The sequence below is a fragment of the Pipra filicauda genome, unplaced genomic scaffold (assembly GCF_003945595.2).
Source record: "Pipra filicauda isolate LSUMZ 115617 unplaced genomic scaffold, ASM394559v2 scaffold321_size1097455_pilon, whole genome shotgun sequence".
Taxonomy (NCBI): domain Eukaryota; kingdom Metazoa; phylum Chordata; class Aves; order Passeriformes; family Pipridae; genus Pipra; species Pipra filicauda.
The window spans coordinates 51,195-73,226 of record NW_024104445.1 but is presented as its reverse complement, the minus strand read 5'-3'; the positions used below and the strand labels follow the sequence as shown (position 1 = coordinate 73,226).

The window sequence follows — 22,032 nt, the reverse complement described above, 5'->3', positions numbered from 1 at the left end:
TGGAAAGAGCTCTTCTTCCACAGAGCTCGTGGTTAAACCTCATCAGGACAGGAGGTTGTTTATGCCAAAAGTTTACACGGCTGCAAAAGGTGATTAGATAAATTCATAATAACCCATTAGGGCTATTAAATAAAAAGTTACTTGCTTGTGGCTAAAGAATTGCCTGAACCACCTGCCACATCCAGATCTGTTTGCTCTGTTCTTTGGTAACTGCTGCAGATCATGAGAGACAAGATACTGGTCTGGGTGGGCCTGTGGATTGATCCCATCCAGCCCTTCTGATTTCTCTCAAGCAGGAATCCCACAACTGCACTCCTCACTCACCAGTCTCTGGAAGCAGCCCCTCACTTCAAGGAACTTTGGTCTCTCAGCAGCATAATTTCTAAAAAACAAGATTGTTTATCCTTAGAAGTAACAATCAGAAACACTAGAATGAGAAAACATCTGCACATACCCACGTCCCACTTCAGCATTACCATAAACCTGGAATGACCCCAACACCAGCAGCTCCCACACACCCTAGTCCTGCAGTGTCCCTCCCTGGAACTCAGGGCCTCATGATTTTACCTACAGAACCAGAATTAGTTCTGTGATTTCTGTTTGGGCTCCTGCAAGCCCAGGTACAGGCTCAGCTCAGACTAGGTGCTGTTTCAGACACAGACTTCTATCTTGCTGGTTAAGCACCAAGAGCAGACTGACAGCTGCTGCCTGCCTGCCTGCTGAGGGGAGGGATCAGCTCAATACTCATTCAGAGAACACTGGTTCAGCAAAAGGGGAAGGTAATATTCAAAAGTTAAAAGAAAGTCCCTCCCCACTCCCCTCAAACCAGTTGTATTTACAGTAAAATCTGTTTCCAAGAAAAAAAGTAGTAAAAATAGTTACAAAACCAAACCAAACAATTACAATAAAAAGTAAAAGAACCCTCAATGAAACAGAAAGGCAAGTTCCAAGTCAGCTTTAACTTCATTATCATGTTTTTCTACGGGTAATACCCAGAGTCTTTGGCCTCATAACAGTGGCCCCCGATGTTTTCTAGTACCCTGTTACAGCATTAATTGATGCAGCAAACTTACAGCTGGGAAGTGTAGAAGCCCCCAAATGAGGTGAAACCCCCTTGCTCGTTGCTCGCAGTGGTTTGGAGAGCTTTCAAAGAAATCAAATACCAGCTAAGACAGATGTCTTCAGTGAAAACACGATGTGGGAACCACCTTGCTTGAGCTATTCCCTTCTCTGCCCTCCCATTTGCTTTCCAACGTTCCCCACTCCACCCAGCTGCAGCCTCTCCACCAAACCAGCGACCATCACAAACACACTTCAGCATTTGGCTCAGGCAGGACCAGGGAACGTGCAACTTTTTCTCCTAGAATATGCCCAGTGCTCAGAGGTTCATGCAGAGGTTTGCCTTGGGAGGAATGCTTCATGTGAGCCAAGGTTCTGGCACAGACCTGCTGTGGCACTTGCCAGCTCACCTTCTGGCACGCGCTAATTGGTGCTACAGTGTTAGAAGTCACAGGGCTGAGATGGTCGGCAGCTCCAGCAGCTCTCTGTGGAGATTCCTGGCTCAGACTCCTGTGTTCCTTCTCACAGAGAGCTTAAAAGTACTGGCATTTTTTTTTTAAATGCAAAAAAATTTAAGATAGAATTGTCATTTCCTGTGGATGTGCACGTAGCTAAGAACAGAAGTACTCACTGGCTGGGCTAGAATTAGCAAAAATAAATGTTGCACAAATAATTGGAAATGTCTCCTATCCCACAGATATTCAGGTGGCTGAATCTCCCAGGGAAACCTGTGGAAGCTCAAAATTTAACCATCCACAGGGTCCTACCCCTCTCTGCAGGAGAGATCCTGCTGGTGTTCTGGAGACAGGTATTGGAGCCTTAACTGAGCAGAGCGTTCCCACTCTCACACTGCCTCTGGGAATGCTTGGGGTGACAAACATTGCTCACTCCACACATTACAGAGCAGCTTCCCAAACATGAAAGGCAGCACTGGCTGAGGCACAGGCTGTGGGAAGCACAAAGGCTCAGGATTGCTAAGGAAGTGAGGAAATAGATGGCACTGATGTGCAGGCCTTTGCTTTCTGGCCCTGGCAGAAAAAAACCCCAACTGTATCTGCATTAAATCCAGCAGCACCTGCACCAGGAAACATCATCCGAGCCCTGCAGTGGCTCCCCTGCTCCATTTTAGGGAGGGTTTTCCAGGGCTTCCTGAATGCACACATTTATGAACGCTGTGCTGAGCACACCTGATGAGAATTGATGCTGAATGTACTTTCCTGGAGAGCACGACACAGGCAAGGCATTCTACATTCCCTGCCTTTAATCAGAAAGAAGACTGTATTCCTTTTGTGCACTGCTCTGAAGAGATGGCATCACATCCTGGAGGAAAAGCTGTCTTTACTGATTAGTACAGCCTTGTATGAAATCTTGAGCAAGTCCTGCCCAGATTTATCCTGGCTGCCTCTGATACTTAAATGATGCTGCAGTTTTTGGAATTGGTCACATCAAACACCATTACAGAGAACAGAAATGTGTTGTCAGTGGTGCTGAGCTGGGGTGGGCCAAGGCAACGCTTTCACCGATTCCAGTGTGAAGACAGCCCAGAGTTTGCTATTCAATCAATGCCTGTAATTAGTGGATAAATCTGGACCCTAATGGCTCTGCATTACTCAGCTATCTCAAAGGAAACTGCATAAACCTCCTGCATTCTGGTTTCAGATGTGAAGGATGAGCTGTGTGTGTCTCCCTGGGCACCTCTGAGGCTGACACAGGTCTGTCCCAGGATCCTCTCAGGTTCCTGATGCTCTGGGGCTCCTCTCAGGGTCTCCGGGGCTGCTCCAAGAGTTCCTGGACTCCTTCCAGCACCTCTGTGGGAATACGATGTTTATATGCCAGAAACATCGATCACCATAACCTTTATATTAAGCCAACTACCAGAGGCTATTCAACCTCCACAGGGCTGTTCTTCTCCAGCCACCTCCTCGCCTGATGCAGGCACAGGATTGGATTATTGTTATCCAGGCACAGATCCCAGGATATGTGTACAAGGCACAACATCTCTGTGTGTCACATGAACGCCCGAGTGACACAGAGCTGGCCTGGTGTGCTCTGTGTGTCGGCAGGATTGAGGTCACTGCTGCCTTTGCCTCAGCCCAACGAGGCAGGAGGGTGAGACTCCCTGGCTTTAGGAGCCTCTTTCAAGTTTTTGCTACAGTGTGAAACAAGAAGAGATGCTGGGACTTGTAGACCCAGCTGGCATCCCGATGAATACATATAACCATAGAAAGGCTCTGCTGAAACAATAATCAAAGTGTGCTTAATAGAAACTGTGACCAATGGACGCACTGGCTGGGCAGGAATGTGCTCACAAAGCTGGGCGGTGGAATAAGGGTCAGAGGAAAGGCAAGGGTGGTTTCTCCAGCCCGGAGTGTTCAGCTGCCTCATGACAGGGCTGCAGCACCCACACGCAGCTCAGGACGGAGGGGCCACCAAGGGGAAGCCTCAGTGAGCAGCACCCACCTCACACAGACCCCCTCACAGGGGCACTCCCCTCACAGCACAGGGGAGCTGGCACTGAACTGCTCAGCCTGGCCCAAGAGCCATCACGGCCCCACAACCTTTCACAGCCCCCCGAGCCCTCACAGCCCCATGGACCTTCATGGCTCCCTCAAAATGCTGGACCCACCGAGCCCTCACAGCACCAGACCACTCATGGCCCCCCAGGCCCTCACAATTCCCTCACAGACCTCCAAGCCCTCACAGCCCCCAAGTCCTTACAGCCTCCCAACCCCTCAGAGCCCCATGGACCTTCATGGCCTCCTCACAACGGCTGGACCCCCTGAGCCCTCACAGTCCCAGAACCCTCAAGGGCCCCCGAGCCCTCGCACTCTCCTCACAGACCCCCAAGTCCTTACAGCCCCGAGCCCTCACAGCAGTCAGACCCCTCAAGCCCTCACACCCCTCCCCCAAAAGCCCTCACAGCCCCAAACCCTCAAGGCCCCCTGAGCCCTCACAGCCCCCAGATCCCCCAAACCCTCACCGTTCTGTCACAGACCCCTAAGCCCTCACAGACCCCTGAGTCCTTACAGCCCTCCAAGCCCCCATATCAGCTGGACCCCCTGAGCCCTCACGCTCCCGTCACAGCTCCCCAAGCCCTCACAGCGCCCTGAACTCTCATAGCCCCTCAAAGACCGCCTTGCCCTCACACTTCCCCTCTCCCTCCCCCTCCATGTCCCGCCCCAGCCCCTTTTCTCGCCTCCCCCCTCCCAGGGCGCGAGCGCGCGAGGTCGCCATGACAACGCCCGCGCGCGCGCGGCCCCGCCGCCCCTCGGGCGGGGCCGCGCGCCAGAAAGTGCTGGAACGCCGCCGCAGCCCGCGCGTGCGCACACGGGGTAGCGCTGTCGCCCCCGCCTCACACACACAACGCCGCTGCGGCGCCCCCGGGGTCGGCGGGAAGCGGGACGGGGAGGGAGAGGAGAACCAATGTGGGCCCGCAGGGAACCCGCCCCTGTCCCGCAGTGAGGAGGAGCCGCCGCCTCCGCTGCGCAAAGCGCGCACACGGCGCCCGCGAAGGAGCGGCTGCGGCGGCCACCGCCCAGCGCCCGCTGCGGAGTCACTGCGACGGTTACCAGGGCACGGCCCCCGCGGCCAATCAGGCGGCGTGAGCTCATCCCCCGGGGCTGCCGGCCAATCGCCTGCGACATCAATCATTCAATTCGGCCAATGGGGAGCGCTTTCAGCGGGCGGGGCGGGCACTCGCAGGCCGCCGTTCCCCCACAGCACAGCCAACAGACAGCGGGGCGGGGCCAACGGGAGCCAACGGCTTGAGTGACAGCTACGCGGCCAACTGGATCGTCTCGCTTGTGGAGCCTCGTTATAAGCAGCCAATCGTTGCTGCGCGTGGACTCCTGGGCGGGAAAAAGGCGGCTGCGCGCGCATTCCGCTGCTATATAAGGGCTGGCGGTTGCCTCACGCAGCCAGAGTCGGTTGGGGGAAGGTTGGGGTCTGTGGGAGCGCTCGTAGCAGCCGCCATCATGAGGGAGATCGTGCACCTGCAGGCCGGGCAGTGCGGCAACCAGATCGGTGCCAAGGTCCGGGCGGGGAGAAGGGGCTTCGGGGGGGAGGGAAGGAGGGGGGCGAGAGGGGCGCGGCTGGCCCGGCGCGGCCGCCCCTGACGCGCTTCTCTCCGGCAGTTCTGGGAGGTGATCAGCGACGAGCACGGCATCGACCCCACCGGCACCTACCACGGGGACAGCGACCTGCAGCTGGAGCGCATCAATGTCTACTACAACGAGGCCACAGGTAGGGCCGGGCCCCTCCCGAGCCGCCCCCCCCCCCCCGGGCTCCCCGCGCCCCCCGGCGCCGCAGTGACGGCTCTCGCTGTGTTCGCAGGCGGCAAGTACGTGCCCCGCGCCGTGCTGGTGGACCTGGAGCCCGGCACCATGGACTCGGTGCGCTCCGGGCCCTTCGGGCAGATATTCAGGCCAGATAACTTCGTGTTCGGTGAGTGCGCGGGGGCGGGAGGAGCCGCGGGGTGGGGCAGGGCCGGGCACTGCGGGGCTGCCCCGCCGCACATGCTCCGAGGGACCGGCCCCGCCGGGGCTTATCCTGGCGTGGAGCACCGGGATTGCGGCTGGGAGCAGCTCCCAGGCGGCACCAGAGGTCGTTGCTCTTTCTCATTCTTGCTACCGCCTCCCTTGCCACACCGAGAGAAATGGAGTGGCTGCTGTATCATTGATAATTAATGTTTTGCCCGTGTCTGCCGAGCCACTGCGGAGGTGCCTGTGTGAAACCACAGCCCTTGCGCTCGATAAGATGAAAGCTTTTTCGTGGAGCCTGATGCTCTTAAGCTTTGCTTGCAAGCAATAAGCAGGAAGCAGTGACCGTAATCTAATACGAAAATGGCTCTTTTCCAGGTCAGAGCGGAGCAGGAAACAACTGGGCAAAGGGCCATTATACGGAAGGTGCTGAATTAGTCGATTCTGTGTTAGATGTTGTAAGGAAGGAGGCAGAAAGCTGCGATTGTCTGCAGGGCTTTCAGCTTACTCACTCCCTGGGTGGTGGCACAGGCTCTGGCATGGGTACCCTTCTCATCAGCAAAATCCGTGAGGAGTACCCAGACCGAATTATGAATACTTTCAGTGTGGTGCCCTCCCCTAAAGTGTCAGATACCGTGGTAGAGCCCTACAACGCCACGCTCTCGGTGCACCAGCTGGTGGAGAACACGGACGAGACGTACTGTATCGATAACGAGGCGCTGTACGACATCTGCTTCAGAACGCTGAAGTTAACGACCCCCACCTACGGGGACCTGAACCACCTCGTGTCGGCCACCATGAGCGGTGTCACCACCTGCCTGCGGTTCCCGGGCCAGCTCAACGCTGACCTGCGGAAGCTGGCGGTGAACATGGTCCCCTTCCCTCGCCTGCACTTTTTCATGCCCGGTTTTGCCCCGCTCACGAGCCGTGGGAGCCAGCAGTACCGGGCTCTCACCGTGCCAGAGCTCACCCAGCAGATGTTCGATGCCAAGAACATGATGGCAGCGTGTGACCCGCGTCACGGCCGCTATCTGACGGTGGCCGCCGTCTTTAGGGGCCGCATGTCCATGAAAGAGGTGGACGAGCAGATGCTCAACGTTCAGAACAAAAATAGCAGCTATTTTGTTGAGTGGATCCCCAATAACGTTAAGACAGCGGTCTGTGACATTCCACCTCGCGGCCTCAAAATGTCTGCCACCTTCATTGGCAACAGCACGGCCATCCAGGAGCTGTTCAAACGCATTTCTGAGCAGTTCACTGCGATGTTCCGCAGAAAGGCCTTCCTGCACTGGTACACGGGCGAGGGCATGGACGAGATGGAGTTCACAGAGGCTGAGAGCAACATGAACGACCTGGTGTCCGAGTACCAGCAGTACCAGGATGCCACGGCCGAGGAGGAGGGGGAGTTTGAGGAGGAGGCTGAGGAGGAGGCAGAGTAAAGCTATGCAGTTGAACACCTGTAAATTTTGTTTAAAGTTGTATGAACTCTCTCTCATTCAAAGGTTCTGTTCGTGTTGTGTTATTATTGCTGTTTCCGAGTCACTCCCAATGCTGTACAGGCACCATTAAAGCAGTTTTCACAGTGCAAAGCCCCGTCTCCTCTGTTCTTTCCGGTAAGCTTCCCGCGTGCCGTTCCCGTAGGTGAGCGAGTACAAGTCCCGGAGGTCTGGAAAAGGAACACGGCGGACTTGGCATGAGCACCCCACGGCAACGCCCCTGCTCTGCTGCCCTCAGCCAGGTGATGTGTCACTGGCATGGTGACAGCCCTGCTGTGGGAACTGGAGAAATTCCCTGGTATTCCCTTGTGATCAGGTACTGCTGGAGGGGGGACACACAGACACAGAGGGTGGAATTGGCTCCAAGCTGTATCTAAATTTAGGTCCCTGCCCATGGCCTGCGCAGCCTGGCAGGGCAGGGGCTGAGCAGCTGCTGGGCTGGGCACGAAGGGGCCACTGCAGGTTTGAGCTGCCTGGGCATGAAATGGTGCCAGCGAGTGCCACAGCACTGAGGGTGTCCCTGGCACCGGCTGGGCTGATCCACGGCAGCAACTCAGCTCTACAAACCCAGCAGGGAGCTGTGGCCTGGCCCAGGAGTGCTGGGGACAGCTGTGACAGGCTGGGTGGCACCTACTGCTGGGGACAGGTGACACCAGAGCTGTCCTGTGCACTCACTGCGTGCAGCACTGCTGCAGTTGCCCTTAAATCACTGCAGGGATTTTGAAATTAAATCAGGTGTTGGTGCAGCCTCTGCTTTTGGGGTGAGCTGAACACCTGGCAGTGACATTGGTTTGTCTCATGGAAACCCTGTATTAACAGCACATTTTTACTGTGGAAAAAACGTGCTCAGTGTCACCTGAAGTGACAAAGCTGGACAGGAGGGAACAGGCTGCTTCCCTGATGGAGAAATTCTGGTCAGGGTTCTAAATCATAACTGCTTTGGTTTAAAGGTTTTCTGCTTTAATTAATTTTCTCCACCCAGAGCCAGACTGGTTGGAGCAGTTAAAACTGTGCTGACTCCGGTGGCTCCTGGGGCAGGGAAGTGGGAATGTCAGACCTGAACAGAACAGGCTGTAGGGGGAAAGATGGCAACAGATCCCTAAAGCCTGAATTAACACCGAGGAGTTATTTTTGCCCTTGATTTTAGGGTGGGTTTTTCTTACTCCCTGGCTGGCAGGGTGTCCAGCTGGGATTTTCCTGCCTGGCTTTCCCAGGTCCTGTTGCAAGTCTCACTAAAGCCACACTCACTGCCTCAGCCTCTCCGTCAGCCACAGCCCAGCCCTGCCAGGATGATTTTCCCACTCTTTGCTTTCAATTCTTCCACATTTTATCTATTTTATTATTTTCCCTCTGCACTGCAGTAAGGACAAGCCATGAGTTTGGTTCTCCCTGATTTCCCACCCACATTACTGAGCTGTGACCAAACGCAGCAATGTATTAGTTGCTGATTTGTTGAGATTTTAGCCTGGTACTTTCCCTTTACACATAAAATTCCTCCAGACCTTTCCTTTTAGGCAGCACCAAGACCTGACAAGGCTCAGGCAGGCACGTCCTGATGGCCAATCCCATTTCCCACACTTTTTATGCCATCTCAGCCCCTTTGTATCATCTACCTTTTGCTTTTTATCAGACTTAAAGCTTTTCAGAACAGAATCCTTTCCCTGACACGTGACCAGTGGGGTGTCACTGAGTCTCTCCTGCCTCAGTAAGGGGGTGGTGGCTGGAACTGTGCCCTGGTGAGCCTGGCAGTGGGAATTCTGGGCTCTACCACAGCAAGCACAGCTCCAGAAAAAAAAAACTACTACCTGTGTGGAACATTTCAGCAACTGTTCACTTCCATTCCACCCCAGCTAATAACAGCACTACTTAGCACAGTAATTAATATTGGTGACTTTCACTTCTCACTCAGCTGATGAACTTACGTGGCACAAAGCCCGTGTAGGCAGGTTTCAGTCCACCACTGTTGTAGATTTTGGTGTCTGGCCAGTGTGTCAGGGGAAATCTCATGCCCAAGGTGAAAGGTGGATTTTTCTTCAAAAGCTGGAAAAGAAAAGGAAAAAAAACCCCCACAACAACATGAAACGGTTTATTTTAAAAAGTACTATTTTTACCGAAGTCATGTGCTTTGACTCTACATTACATAAAATATTTAAGCCAACATAAAGCAATTCTCTTTCCAACCCTGCTTTTTTATAATTAAAAGCCACATTGAAATCTCCCCTTTTCCACTCCATAAGTTTTTCTCCTGGCAGGTGTTGGCAGCAGCCTCTGGCAGTGCCCAGAGCGAGTCCTGGCCCAGCAAGTCCAAGTCCTAAGGATCTCTGCTGACCTTGGGCATCATCCCCAAGTCCTAAATGCCTGGTGCTTTGCTGTGAGCCAGCAGTTCCTGCTGGAGCTGGGCACACCTGTGCTGGGTTTGACCCACGAGTCCCACAAACAGCAATTAGCCTGTAATTCCCAGGCCGGGAGGAACAGGAAGGCTTAGGGAGCATAAGAAGGGAGAGTGTAAATCATCTCCTGGGAGAGTCCCTGCCCTCCGAGGGGCTGGGCAGGGGGGTGGGTGTCACAGGCACCCAAAGGTGTCCCTGGAGCTGTGCCACCCCCTCGGAGGGGGGTCACACCGTGGGGCCAGGGAGCCCTTTGTGGCTGCGGCTCCTCACAGGGCGCTGGGGAGGGAGGGGTGTTGTTGCCGGGTGCAGGCAGGGAGCAGTGATTGATCCACGGCACAGCCCCGCACGTAACCTAGGGCAACAGAGATTTAGGGCAGAAGATTAGTGGCTTGAAGTCAGAAGCCATCTTAGATGGAATTGCGGTGTGATTCTCTCTCCTTTGCGTGCCTGTTCCCTCGGTGCTGCTGAGCCAGCCTGGATTGCGCCGGATCCTGACACCTCCCTCCCTGATTTACTGCACGGCAGGAAAGGGGCAGAAAGGCTCTGCAAGCAGCACATTTACTTTGGGTGATGCCGGGGTTTGTTCTGTTCGCTCCATTCCAATCCCTGTTCACGGCAGCAGGGAAAGAGAAGGAAGCCAGAGCGGGGAAACACATCTCGGCCAAAGCACGACGTGCTCAGCTCCCTGACTCATTTCTTCCCAGCTGATTTCTCTGAGCTGGGGATGCTCAATCTTGGATGTTTTTCCTACATCAGAGGCATGACAGCGGCTCCCGGGGAGCAGGAAGGGCTGGAATGTCGTAGCCTGCTCTCAGTGAGCTCATATGTGCTCACCGGGGCTGGACCAGCGAGGCTGCTGCATCCCAGGGATCTCCCTGCATCCCAGGGATCTCCCTGCATCCCAGGGATCTCTTTGCATCCCAGGGATCTCTCTGCATCCCAGCGATCTCCCTGCATCCCAGCGATCTCCCTGCATCCCAGCGATCTCCCTGCATCCCAGCGATCTCCCTGCATCCCAGAGATCTCCCTGCATCTCGAGGGATCTCCCTGCATCCCAAGGATCTCTTTGCATCCCAGGGATCTCTTTGCATCCCAGCGATCTCCCTGCATCCCAGCGATCTCCTCGCATCCCAGGGATCTCCCTGCATCCCGGGGGCAGGAAGGGATGTGCTTTGAATACAAGCTATTAACTGCTGTGGGAGGAATCTCATTTCCCCCGTGCGGGAGGATTATGTGGCATCGTATGGGAGCTCTTACAACACACTTTTCCAGTAGGGATATTTCTCCCAAAAAAAGAAGGAGAAAGAAGATCTAGATCCCTTTAAGATAAATGATGTTAGTAAAGGAAAAAGCCTTACAACCAATTACAAGGGAGACACATTCACCCAAGCAGCACAGGAAGCCATTCCAGCACTGCCATCCAGATGGAGAAGATATATTCCATAAGGGAAGTGCAGAGAGTTGCATCCTGTATTTCTGCACTCAGAGCAACATTTTTAACAGCCACCTTTGACCCAGCCCTCAGTAGATTTGCTTAATCCTTTCATGAACTCGTTTATCCTCCCTTAATGTCCCAAGGAAACAAGTTACAGAATTTAATCACTCATGTTTTTTTCAGCATTACCCAACAGAGTTTGATTTGTACTTATAACCCACTTCTGATCCTACCACTGAAAATTCAGGTGGATCAGCATCAACACTGTGCACATTCTTATTTCAGCAATATGTGATCTACCTGGTAGTTGTCAAATTCCTTCATTGCCTTCCTCACACCTGGGATGTAGGTCAGACCAAGATTGTTGGTGAAGCAGGGGATGAATCCGGTGTAGCCTTGGGATGAAGGCAAGAGAGAACATTTTCTGCTTGAGAACACACATATCATTTAAGGATCACCCAGTCTGGAAGTGGAGGAGCCTGGGATGAATATAAAACCTCAGAGTATATGAAGGGAAATTTAATCTATTTAAATTTAAAATTAACTCTTACTCCTGAAGCATCTTCTCTGAAAGAGTTTTTTTCTTATGATTCCCAAGGAAAGCACAATGGGCTGAACTGATTTTTGTTGGTCTCCACGAGTATGGAAGAACCATTTTCTTACAGTCTTTCTTTACATCAACAGCTCTTTCATGTTCTCTCCCAGTTTAATACACATTCAGGCATTAACAGCCAGGTGTCCAACCTTTCCTCCTCATCCGCTCTGCCCATCCAACACATTTCCAGGACAGAAACTTAATAAAGTCTAAAATTACATAAAACACAGAGAGGTAGAACCTAAAAGCATCCAAAGCTCCCTCTTTCCAAAGGAATGCTTTGGAGAGGGGAAATTTGTCTTCTGCATCTTAAGGCATGGATGTTCCCTCATTTTAACTGAAATATTGTGATTCCTGTATTCCTGTGGAGTGAAATATCCCACCCACTGGCCCTCGAGGGGGAGCTCAGTCCAACACCCATCACAGTTCTTCTGCTGCACAGGAACCTTCTTCCAGAGCAAGTATAAACCTTGTAGGACAGGGTTCATACCTTTATGGTGGAGCCACACACCACTGTGGGTGGATTTGGGGATCAGAAAAACACCTTATTTCAGGGAGAGGAATAACTGCCTCAGTGGGAACAGTTGCTCAGAGCCACTGGGGTGGGACAGAGCCCACAGCCCATCTCTCCTCACTTTCTGGAGCCTGCAGGGAGCTGAGGTGGCTCCTGAATCCCTCCCACCTGTCCACTGGCTCTCAGCATCACACCCACAAGGGTGACAGCATCCCAAAGAAACGCCCCTGCATGGAGAGGAGCGGGGGCATTCTCCATCCCAAAGTGTTCAAAGGACCTGGAGCAACTGGCCAGTGCCTCTGAGGTTTCCCCATGGGGGAGAAAGGGTGACCTGACTTCTTCTGAGGTGGCCTTGTGCTGCACATGACCCCCCTCTCTTTTACCTAAAATGACTTTCTGTCGGATGGCATTTGGAACAGGCAGTACTGGCAGTGGATCCTCTTGCTCCTCATATGGGATTTCAGCCCCTCCTGGCAGCGTGAAGCCTCCAGTTTCAAGCTGTTTAATATAGGAAAAATAAAATAAACACCAGTAAAACTCGCTTCTTCCCTTGGTTCCATTGCTTAAATCTCTGCCAGAGCCTGGGAATGGCAACTGCCATTTCCAGTTCTTCCCAGCTTCATATTCAGAGCTATTCCAAGGATTTCTGGTAAAGTCAAATTACTGGATGAGCAAGCAGTAGATCTTGAAGAGACCTTTGCAAAATCCCCATGGAGATCAAGGGGAGTTTTGGGCGTCAACTCATCTGCAAATCTGTTTCTGAGGGCAAGGAGCAGGAATACCCCTTCTTGGGATTTATATCCAAGCCAGCTTTTGACTCCATACGTCAAACCTCTAATCTCTGCCTTCAGAGGATTTGCAGAGCCAGGGCTGCTGGAACGTGACAGATGCTGTCAGTGGCTTGGGAGGGAACGCAAGGCACAAACACGTTGGTCCAGAGTGACACCAGCTGTGGGAGGCTCGACAGCCCCAGCTCCACAGGCAGACCCCAGAACCTGTGTTTGAATGAGGGGTAACGATGGTCGGGGCAGTTACGGGGTCAGAAACCCGGCACGGAACCAAAGGTGCTGGGAGTGCTCTCTTTTCAGGGGCAGGAGGAGGGTGGAATCAGAGCTCCAAGGGCACCCAAAGCCTGGCTGCTCAGCCCAGCAGGATCTACTGACTGGGACTGAAGTTAAGCCCAACCAAATGAGAAGCCTTTCTGGTCAGGAATCACAACTAACTATTAAAACAGCTTCCAGAAGATGCAGTAGATTTGCCACTGCTGGAAACACTGGTGTATCTGACCTTCCTCTGCACAGCATTCCAAACCTTCCGCCCTCGCCCTTGCCATCCACATCCACATGTGATTCCACCCTCACGCCCCTGCACCAAGGAGATCCCCCCGTGCCCACCAGTCCCCGACCCCCCGTCCCTCCCCACTCACCGCCCTGCTCTCCGCGCAGGGCCCGCAGAGCTGCCCGGCTCCAGGCCCTTTTCCCTGGCAGCAGGACAAGGGGACCTCGGACAGCTGCTTCTCCCTCTCCTCGGCCGCGGGGTGCAGGGAGAGCCCCCCCGGGCCCCACTGGTTGGGCCAGGTCTGGTGTGTGCCGGGCGCGCCCGCGTCCGCGGGGCGCTCCCAGTGCGTGGGGTTCATGTGCACCATCATGGGCTCGTCCTGCGCCCGCCCCGGCCCCGGCAGGGTGGGCCTGGGCCCGAGGAGCAGCTCAGGAGAGGTTGCTGCAGCATCATAGGGAGAGCAGCCTGTGGGACAGACAGAGTCAGGAGGAAGGAGTGGCCCAGGGTGGGATTCCCGTCGTGCTGGACCCCCCCACGCCCCTCTGTAGGAAAGGAAAGGAAGCTGAGATTGAACAGCGTGGAATCATAGAATAGCTCGAGTTGGAAGGGATTAAAAGGATCAGAGAGTCCACTCCCTGCACGTCCCACAGGCTGTGAGTGCCATCAGCTCCATCAGGGAAACCTGCAGAGAAAACCTGCACAAATACAAGTCAAATGACTTAAAATTTGTTCCTAAGTGTCACCTAAACTGTAAAATACCAGCCAAGGCAGGAGGAAGGGGAGAAGAGCTCAGCTGGTCAGAGCACCGTGCTAATAACACCAAGGCTGTGGGTTCAATCCCTGTACAGGACATTCATTAAGACCAGTCACAGCACTCCAGGAATGGCTGGAGCTGTGTCAGGAGAGGTCGAAGCTGGATATTAGGAAAAGGTTCTTCCCCCAGAGGGTGGTTGGGCACTGACCAGGCTCCCCAGGGCAGTGGGCACGGCCCCAAGGCTGCCAGAGCTCCAGGAGGGTTTGGACAAAGCTCTGAGGGCCAGGGTGGGATTGTTGGGGTGTCTGGGCAGGACTGGATGATCCTTGTGGGTCCCTTCCAGCTCAGGATACTCTGTGATTCTGTGAAAAAAAAATACCCTGTATCCTTAACTCCCTGTGGCTGCATCAGCTCACCCCAAACACTGAGGAATTCTGGCACTGGCACCGTTGCTGCTCATCAAGGAAAGGCTCTGCTGTAACACTGGCATAAAAGACTTATCCTACATCCAGCATATGCTAAATGTCCACTGTGAACCAGGGACAGAGCCCTGCAGATCCACTCAGTGCAAGGACAGCTCAGCTCAGCAAATTTTGTCTGATTTTCCCTTAAAATCCCCTGTGATGTGGCTCCCCAGGTGCCCCAGACCTGTGTGAGCCCCCAGCCCAGGCACTTCCTCGTGCTCTGTGCCAGCAGGGAAGCCCATTCCTCCCTCCTCAGTGGTTCCAGAGGAGGATCACTCTTGCACCCCACAACCACCATTTCCTTGCTGGAAAACTGCTACTAGCTCTGCCTTGTCTTTTTAAAACAAACCAAATTCCTCCCATTTTTGTGCTCATGGGTCATTATTTTTCCACCCTCTGGTCATTACAGCCTTCCTGTGACCTCCTCTTGGGAGGACATCTGCATCCCAGTGCAAAGCCCCAGGGATGAGGCTTCATCTTCCAGCAAAGGCTCCATCTGGAGACACTCAGTTTGTCTGCAGTTCTGGGTCAATGGTTGAACTCGATCTTAGAGGTCTTTTCCAACCTGAATGATTCCATGATTTCTGGGGAAATACAGTGCAGAGCAAAATTTGCCCCTTTCCACAAGTGTATAAACTTCTGATGGGCATTTAGGTTTACAATCTGCCCATAATTGTATGATAAATTGTATATACTGTATATAACTTTGTGAAGTAGGTATAATATGCTCCATGTAACTGAATTATCAAGTGTCCAGGCTGGCAACAAAATAAAGAAAAATCCTTGATGAAAGCGATTTTTCAATCCAGTGTGCAAATTTTAAAGCACAACTTGTCTTATTTCTTACTTAACTATTAATGAGAATGTTGCATCTGCTCTCCTTCCTCCCACAAACCGAAGCAAAAGGAAGCTTAAATTGTTTTGTACTTGAGAAATCCACATGAGCTCCTTCTTATGACCCTGGGTTTTGCAAACTGATGGATTCAGAAAGGCTGCACAGTGAGGCACTAAATGAAAAGCCAGGAGAGCTCTGAGCATTTAATTTGAGTAAATATCCACATTTTCAGGTCAGGTTCCTGCCTGTGCCGCAACCTCCTCAGTGCCAGCACAGATGATGGATAACTCAGCACAACCAGGGCTGATGTCATGGAATCACAGAATGCCCTGAGTTGGAAGGGACCCACAAAGACCATCCAGTCCAACTCCTGGCCCTGCACAGACACCCCAACAATCCCACCCTGTCCCTCAGAGTGTTGTCCAAACCCTCCTGGAGCTCTGGCAGCCTTGGGGCTGTGCCCACTGCCCTGGGGAGCCTGGGCAGTGCCCAACCACCCTCTGGGGGAAGAACCTTTTCCTGAGATCCAACCTGACCCTGCCCTGGCACAGCTCCAGCCATTCCCTGGGTCCTGTCACTGCCACCAGAGGCAAAATATCCCCAAGGAGCAAAGCCTGACCTCCCTTCCAGCCAGAAAACAACATGGGATTCAACTGACAGAAGCCAGCAAAGTACTGGATGCCCATCAACGAGGCTTTACCAAAACCAGAGCTTGAGAAAAAGTCCTGAGACCAACTTTGCCAAAGGCCACCACAGGCCCAACAGTGCCATGAGCCCTTTGATCTCCATCACAGAAAACACCCAGGGCAGCACCAGAGAAGGGTTTAAGGGGTGGCACAGTGACAGCTGGGCAGCAGGAGCTGTTGGTGGGGAGTTCCCAGCACAGCAAGGTGTGGCTCCCCATGGCCACGTTCTCCAGCATCTCACTAAGGAGCAGCAAACGTGAGCTCTGAGCTGCAGCTGAGGAGAGAACCAGGAGAAGGGTGGGATAATGAGAGAGGGCAACTGGGTCAGCTGGTTGGTTGGGTCTGTCCAAACCCTCTTTTGGTCCAAGGAAATGCAAATTTAAATGTCCAGGAATGAAGGCTGTGAACACCACCTGTGTAGTGGAGACCTGGATCCTGGAAATCAGGGAAGCCAAAAGTTTGGAAGAAGGTACACGGCTTGAATTCCCAGTGGGAAATGGGAAAGCACCACTTGGTGGGGCCGTCCCTGAGGAAATAAAGACCCAGATCCCACATGGGCACGTTATCCTTGTGTTCAGGCTGGAGAAGGCTCAGTCCCACTGTCCAGGGCTCCACAACAGCTACAGCTCAGCCACAGGGGGTGGGACATGGCAAAGGTGCTCCCAAGGGGCTGACCAGGATGGCAGGGCTGTGCCCTGCTTTGGATCTGCTCAGCAGGGACCAGACACTGCCCCAGAGGGCTGGGACTTGGTAGGAGATTCCTGCAAGTTCCCAGCACTGGGAATCTACATGAGCATGTCTCAGTGTGTGATGGAGGAGATGGGGCCCATTAGAGAAGAAGGGAAGGGAAAGAGAGGGAGAGGAGGGAAATGGAAGGCACAGGAGCCCTTCTGCTGAGCTGAGGAGCAGCAAGAAGCCAAATCAACCACAGTCAGGAAAGGATTGGAGGTAGGAGAGTCAACCTCCCCAGAAAGATGGATTTTAGCCTGTGGAATTGTGCTGGGTTTGGCTGGGATAGAGGTCATTTTCCCTGTAGTAGCAACTCTGGGCCCTGTTTTGTGTTTGTGAGCAAGAGGCTGTGTGGGGTTTAACCCAACCCGACAGGAATCTGGGAGAATCAGGAGTGAGTTCATAAAACAGGCATAAAATCACTTGTCTTCATCTAACTAAAGATAACCTGGGAACTAAAACTCTCCACTGGGCACCAACGTGACAATCCCCACCCTCAGGAGCTGAGGCCGAGAGCTCCAGCCCCTCACCGTGCTGCCCTCCAGGTAACCTGTGCTCCTACCCCACCACTGCTCCCAGGAAAAGGTCCCATTTCACCCAGGAGCCAACCAAGGGTGGGCACAGACCCCCCTGCAGGCGACTGACCCTGTGCCCATCAGCAGGGCCCATCCTGGTGCAGGGAGGAGACCCGAGCTCTGCCCACCTGGATGCCCAAGGAGGGAACTGAACTCACTGACAGTTTTCAGCTTGTGCAGCGGGGCCAGCACGGAGCGGGGGCTCATGGCCACGGCAGGGTCTGTCAGCACATCGTGGGTGGTTCTGCCGTAGGTTTTCCCAAACCTGTAGGTGTACTGAGGGACATAGCCCGTGTAGCTGGGGAGGAAACCAGAACAGAACCGTCACCGAGATGGAAGGTGCCCTCCGGTAGATAAACTTGGAATCACAGTTTGAGTTGGAAGGGACCTTAAACACCATCCAATTCCACCCCCCCTGCCATGGGCAGGGACACCTTCCAGGTTGCTCCAAGCCCCGTCCAACCTGGCCTTGGACACTTCCAGGGATCCAGAGGCAGCCACAGCTTCTCTGGGCAACCTGTGCCAGGGCCTCCCCACCCTCTGAGTAAAGAATTTCTTCCCAATATCCCACCTAACCCTGCCCTCTGACAGTGCAAACCTGCAGAGTTTTTTTTGTGCTGGAAACACCACGTCCAGGAGCACCTGGGAGCACCTGAGCCCAGGGAAGGTGGTTGTACAGGATGTGCCCCTGAGTGGGAATGAGTTGCTGCCGCCGGAGCAGCAGCACGAGGGGAGAGCTGAGGAGACACGTGTGGTTCCACATGAAGCCAGGAGGGTGGGTCTGGGTTTCACACACATGTTTTCATGTGGCAGCATGAAAACTGGCTCATCGATTCCCAGGCATGTGCAGGCACAGGCTCTGGTTTGAGGAGGAGCACGGGATGAGCTCAGGGAGCAGCATCTGTGGATGGGAAAACTCCCAGCGGGAGCACGGCCTGGGCTGGTCACTTTGGCAGTGCTGACATCCACAGACTCCCAGCTAAGATACCATTCCCAGTTCAACATGCCCCAGTTTAAGCTTTGCAATGCCTCTCTGCTCTGACACAGTGAGTAACTGGGAAATTCCCAATGTCTCTTGCTCAATATTGAAACTCAAAAGCAAAAGAATTCCTTGCTTGGACCCTCCACCCCTCTCCACTCGGTCCCAGGCTTATGGGCTCACCCAGGCACTGCCTGGCATGGGGGAGGCAGGGGTGGGCAGGCAGCTGCTCAACCCCAGGAACAAATCTGGCTCTGTTTTTTTGGGATCTCTGTGCTACCTCTCTGCTCTCGTCCCTGGGACAGGCAGTGTGACTTTGGGTGGCTGAGGGTAGGGCAGGTGCTGGAGCTTTGGCTCTGCTCCGAGTCACCACGAGAAACTTCAGCTACTCCAGTCTCAGATTTCCTAATGGTGATGTTATTCCACCACTGAAGGAAGGCAGAGCTGCCAGTTGCAATGGACAGACAGAAATATTCAGTCAATGAGCCCGGCATGGAGCCGGGGACAAAGCCAGATGATGCATGAGGATCATAAGATGATGAGTAAGTACTTTCCCTTCCAAATAGTTTAAGCAGCAGCGAGCAGAGCTGTGCATTCACACTTGGCAGGTTTTCCCACTTTGCATGCGGGATCCCTCCCCAGCAGCCGCCGGAGCAGCTCGGTGGCTCATCCCCAGGGACTTCCAATAAGTTCTTGCAGCATGGGGAAGCAGCACCAGGATGATAAAGCTGAGCAAGAGCACAAATGACACAGCCTGGATAATTACAGGATGGCTGGAGGGATTCTGATCATGAACAAAATAATGGTTGGGCTGAGAGAAGATTCCATTGCCCAGCAATTAAACACGAGTAACCTGAGGAGCCCAGCAAGTCAGTCTGGGTGCCCGGAGAAGGGACCTGCCAGGGAGGGAATTACAGTGCTGCTGATAAAAGTTTGGGGAAGAGACCAACCTCAGCAGGGCTGTTTGTGCCCTTGTGCTGGGGATTGTGATGCAGGACCCCAAGGGATCCCCATTTTGCCAGTTCAAGCTGCAGTGGCTGCTCTCAGGCCTCACTGGAGAGCAGCAATCACCCCCTGGCCCAAGGCTGAGCCCATTTCCCTTTTCTCTTGCTCAGCCCTATCTCTCCCATCACCACTCCCCAGACTGTGACACCCAAACCTGCTCTGCCTCCCTGGTCTCCAGCCTTGGCTCTGGGCCCATCCTCACTCCAAACCCTTCCCAGCTCTGCAGAGCAAGGGCAGGGTGGGCAGGGCTGTGCCCAGGATTCATGGACTGACCCCTTCTCTGTGCACCAACGTCCCAAATCATCCCATTTGTTGGGTAGAGGCTTCCCAAAGCTCTCGAGCACAGCATTGGCATTTTCAAACTCCTGCTGTGCCCATTCATAGAATCATTGAATCAACAGGGTTGGGAAGGACCTCTGAGATCATTGAGTCCAACCTGTGACCCAACCCCACCTTGTCACCCAGACCATGGCACTGATGCCACATCCAGGCTCTGCTCAAACCCCTCCAGGGACGGGGACTCCCCCCCCTCCCTGGGCAGCCCATTCCAAGGGCTGATCCCTCTCTCTGCAAACAACTTCTGCCCAATGGCCAACCTAAACCTGCCCTGGGGCAGCTCAAGGCTGTGCCCTCTTGTCCTGCTGCTGGTTCCTGGCAGCAGAGCCCGACCCCCCCCGGCTCCCCCCTCCTGGCAGGGAGTTGCAGAGAGTGAGAAGGTCTCCCCTGAGCCTCCTCCTGTCCAGGCTGAGCCCCCCCAGCTCCCTCAGCCTCTCCTCACAGCACTTGTGCTCCAGTCCCTTCCCCAGCCTGGTTGCCCTTCTCTGGACCTGCTCCAGCCCCTCCATGTCCTTCCTGAGCTGAGGGGCCAGAGCTGGGCACAGCACTCCAGGGGTGGCCTCTCCAGTGCCCAGCACAGGGGTAGAATCCCCTCCCTGCCCCTTCTGCCACACTGTTCCTGAGCCAGGCCAGGATCCATTGGCCCTCTTGGCCACCTGGGCACACTCTAGATCATGTTCAGCTCCCTGTCCATCCCCACTCCCAGCTCCCTTCCTGCCTGGCTGCTCTCCAGCCACTCTGTCCCAGCCCGTGGGGCTGCCAGGGGTTGTTGTGGCCACAGTGCAGGACCTGGCCCTTGACCTGCTCTGATCCCCTCATTGTGTTCCTGGGTTCACCAGCACATGGCACAACTGGTGACATCTGTGACACAGCATCTTTCCCCCCTCCTGCTGGCACCTCAGTTCAGGGAGCACTGTCTGCTGGGCTCTGGCAGTGCCCTCCAGGCAGCTCCTCCTTGCCCTCAGGCACCCAAAGCAGATGCAAAGCAGCACCCTCAGCACCCACAGGGGCTCAGGGGGACACCACGAGCCTGCACAGCACCAAGAAATGCAGCAGCAGAGTTTGGCTGCTCCTCCTGCCTGCAGAGGCTGGGTCAGCCCTGGAGAGGAGCAGCCCCAGCTGCTGTGTCTGTGCTGGGCTTGGAGCTGCTCCCGGGGCAGCTGCTGCAGGCAAGGGAGGGATTTGAGGCTTTTGGGGGTGCAAGCCCAGCCACAGCCCCCTCCTTGCTGCTCCTCCTCTTTCCCTGCCAGCACAAGGCTTTGACAGCACACACAGAAAATCACATCAGATGGCCACAGCAATGCAAAAATATGCCAAAAAACCCCAACCCCAGAGCTTATGTAAGCATGGAAGGTACAGAGATCAGTAATGGAAAAATCCTGCATGTCACTGTGATGGGAAGGACTGATTGGATCAGCACTGCAGGAGCAGAGTTTAAGGAATGTGCTCCACCCTCTGTCAGTGGCTCAGGATCTGCCTCCTGCCCATACCTGCCCTGCACCCAGGGGACAGGGCTGGCATTCCCTGTGCCAGGCCTGGCATTCCCTGTGCCAGGGCTCGCAGCCTGGTCAGGCACCAGCTCACCTCAGGCTGGGCTAATCTGAGTGATTTTGTGTCAACAGCAGCTGGTTTTCCTCAGGGGCCATCCAGCCCTTCCCAACCCATTCACAAGTCTCACAGACCACAGGACCCCAAACACAACTTCTCTGTTCCCAGTGAAGCCAATCCCTCATTCCTGCCACTCTTGTCCTACCTCCTCCCCTGTAACTCATTCCCTCTTACCCATGGCAGCTTGGTTTCTTCTCTCCAAGCCTTTAGAGGAGAATGTCACAAACACCTTTGGAAAGAAATCCTACTACCTATGGACCAGACCACCAGCATCCACAGTCCCTGACTCATTCCAGACCTGCCAGCAGGACTGTGGTCCAGCCCATTGACCAGAGAGTGTCATGTCTGTGTAACTATTTACTCAAAGGAGACTTTCAAAAATCCTTGGTGCAAAAATTATGACAGTTCAGAAGCCAAACCCTGCACAGTAGCTCTGGTAACATCTGGCAGCTGAAAAGAAACAGAAAAAAAAAAAGGAGGGGAAAAGAAAAATTTTGGCTTTGCCCTCAGTGTGCTTTGCCATGGTCTGCAGTTCTACCCCATTGGAAGGTGCTGCTTCTTCTGGAGCTCTGTCTCCTTCAGAGCACTGTTACATGGAATATTTAATAGTGTCTTTAAAAAAAAACCCAAAACATCATGAGTCATAAATACTACATGATCCCAACCAGAGCTATTTGCATCAGAAATGGACCTTTTGGATGAACTTCAGCACTTACCCAGGGAGGTAATAGGGGTTTCTGGGGAAGATGTTGTTCCCCCTGGAGGCTGCCATGGTGATGTTACGTCTGGTGGTGGTGGAGGGGGGAAGGAGACACA

The 22,032-nt window shown here is 54.0% G+C and overlaps 2 protein-coding genes and 1 long non-coding RNA gene across 5 annotated transcripts; 1 reads left to right on the top strand and 2 right to left on the bottom strand.

Annotated features, from left to right (window-relative positions):
* Positions 1-939: 939 nt before the first annotated feature.
* Positions 940-3,931, bottom strand: LOC113998332. The gene is made up of 2 exons (XR_003544419.2): positions 3,520-3,931; positions 940-2,867 (listed from the first exon to the last, which is right to left on the bottom strand). It is a non-coding gene; the product is annotated as an uncharacterized LOC113998332 (long non-coding RNA).
* A 1,043-nt stretch (positions 3,932-4,974) lies between these two features.
* LOC113998331 (tubulin beta-4B chain) lies at positions 4,975-7,126 on the top strand. Of its 2 annotated transcripts, XM_027740981.2 has the most exons (4): positions 4,977-5,090; positions 5,193-5,301; positions 5,392-5,502; positions 5,916-7,126. In XM_027740981.2, exons 1-4 carry the CDS (start codon positions 5,034-5,036, stop codon positions 6,974-6,976), a joined length of 1,338 nt encoding a protein of 445 aa, XP_027596782.1. In that variant the 5' UTR covers positions 4,977-5,033; the 3' UTR covers positions 6,977-7,126. The 2 variants fall into 2 exon arrangements, with proteins under 2 accessions (XP_027596781.1, XP_027596782.1); XM_027740980.2 differs by having other exon boundaries at positions 4,975-5,090; positions 5,193-5,502.
* FAM166A (family with sequence similarity 166 member A) lies at positions 7,041-22,032 on the bottom strand. 2 transcript variants are annotated; one of them, XM_039383738.1, is made up of 7 exons: positions 21,933-22,032; positions 17,417-17,586; positions 13,394-13,710; positions 12,351-12,465; positions 11,159-11,253; positions 8,956-9,073; positions 7,041-7,203 (listed from the first exon to the last, which is right to left on the bottom strand). In XM_039383738.1, the coding sequence occupies exons 1-7, from the start codon at positions 21,986-21,988 to the stop codon at positions 7,115-7,117; spliced, it is 960 nt and encodes a 319-aa protein (XP_039239672.1). In that variant the 5' UTR covers positions 21,989-22,032; the 3' UTR covers positions 7,041-7,114. The 2 variants fall into 2 exon arrangements, with proteins under 2 accessions (XP_039239672.1, XP_039239673.1); XM_039383739.1 differs by having other exon boundaries at positions 17,447-17,586.

Bases quoted from the DNA above. Each gene is read 5' to 3' on its own strand.
- FAM166A (XM_039383738.1), bottom strand. From the start codon at position 21,988: ATGGCAGCCTCCAGGGGGAACAACATCTTCCCCAGAAACCCCTATTAC. The intron at 12,466-13,393 runs GTGAGTGGGGAG...TATATTAAACAG, and splicing joins CCTGCGCGGAGAGCAGGGCG to CTTGAAACTGGAGGCTTCAC. The intron at 11,254-12,350 runs GTAAAAGAGAGG...CTTCATCCCAAG, and splicing joins CCGACAGAAAGTCATTTTAG to GCTACACCGGATTCATCCCC.
- LOC113998331 (XM_027740980.2), top strand. From the start codon at position 5,034: ATGAGGGAGATCGTGCACCTGCAGGCCGGGCAGTGCGGCAACCAGATC. The intron at 5,091-5,192 runs GTCCGGGCGGGG...TCTCTCCGGCAG, and splicing joins GCAACCAGATCGGTGCCAAG to TTCTGGGAGGTGATCAGCGA. The intron at 5,503-5,915 runs GTGAGTGCGCGG...GCTCTTTTCCAG, and splicing joins GCCAGATAACTTCGTGTTCG to GTCAGAGCGGAGCAGGAAAC.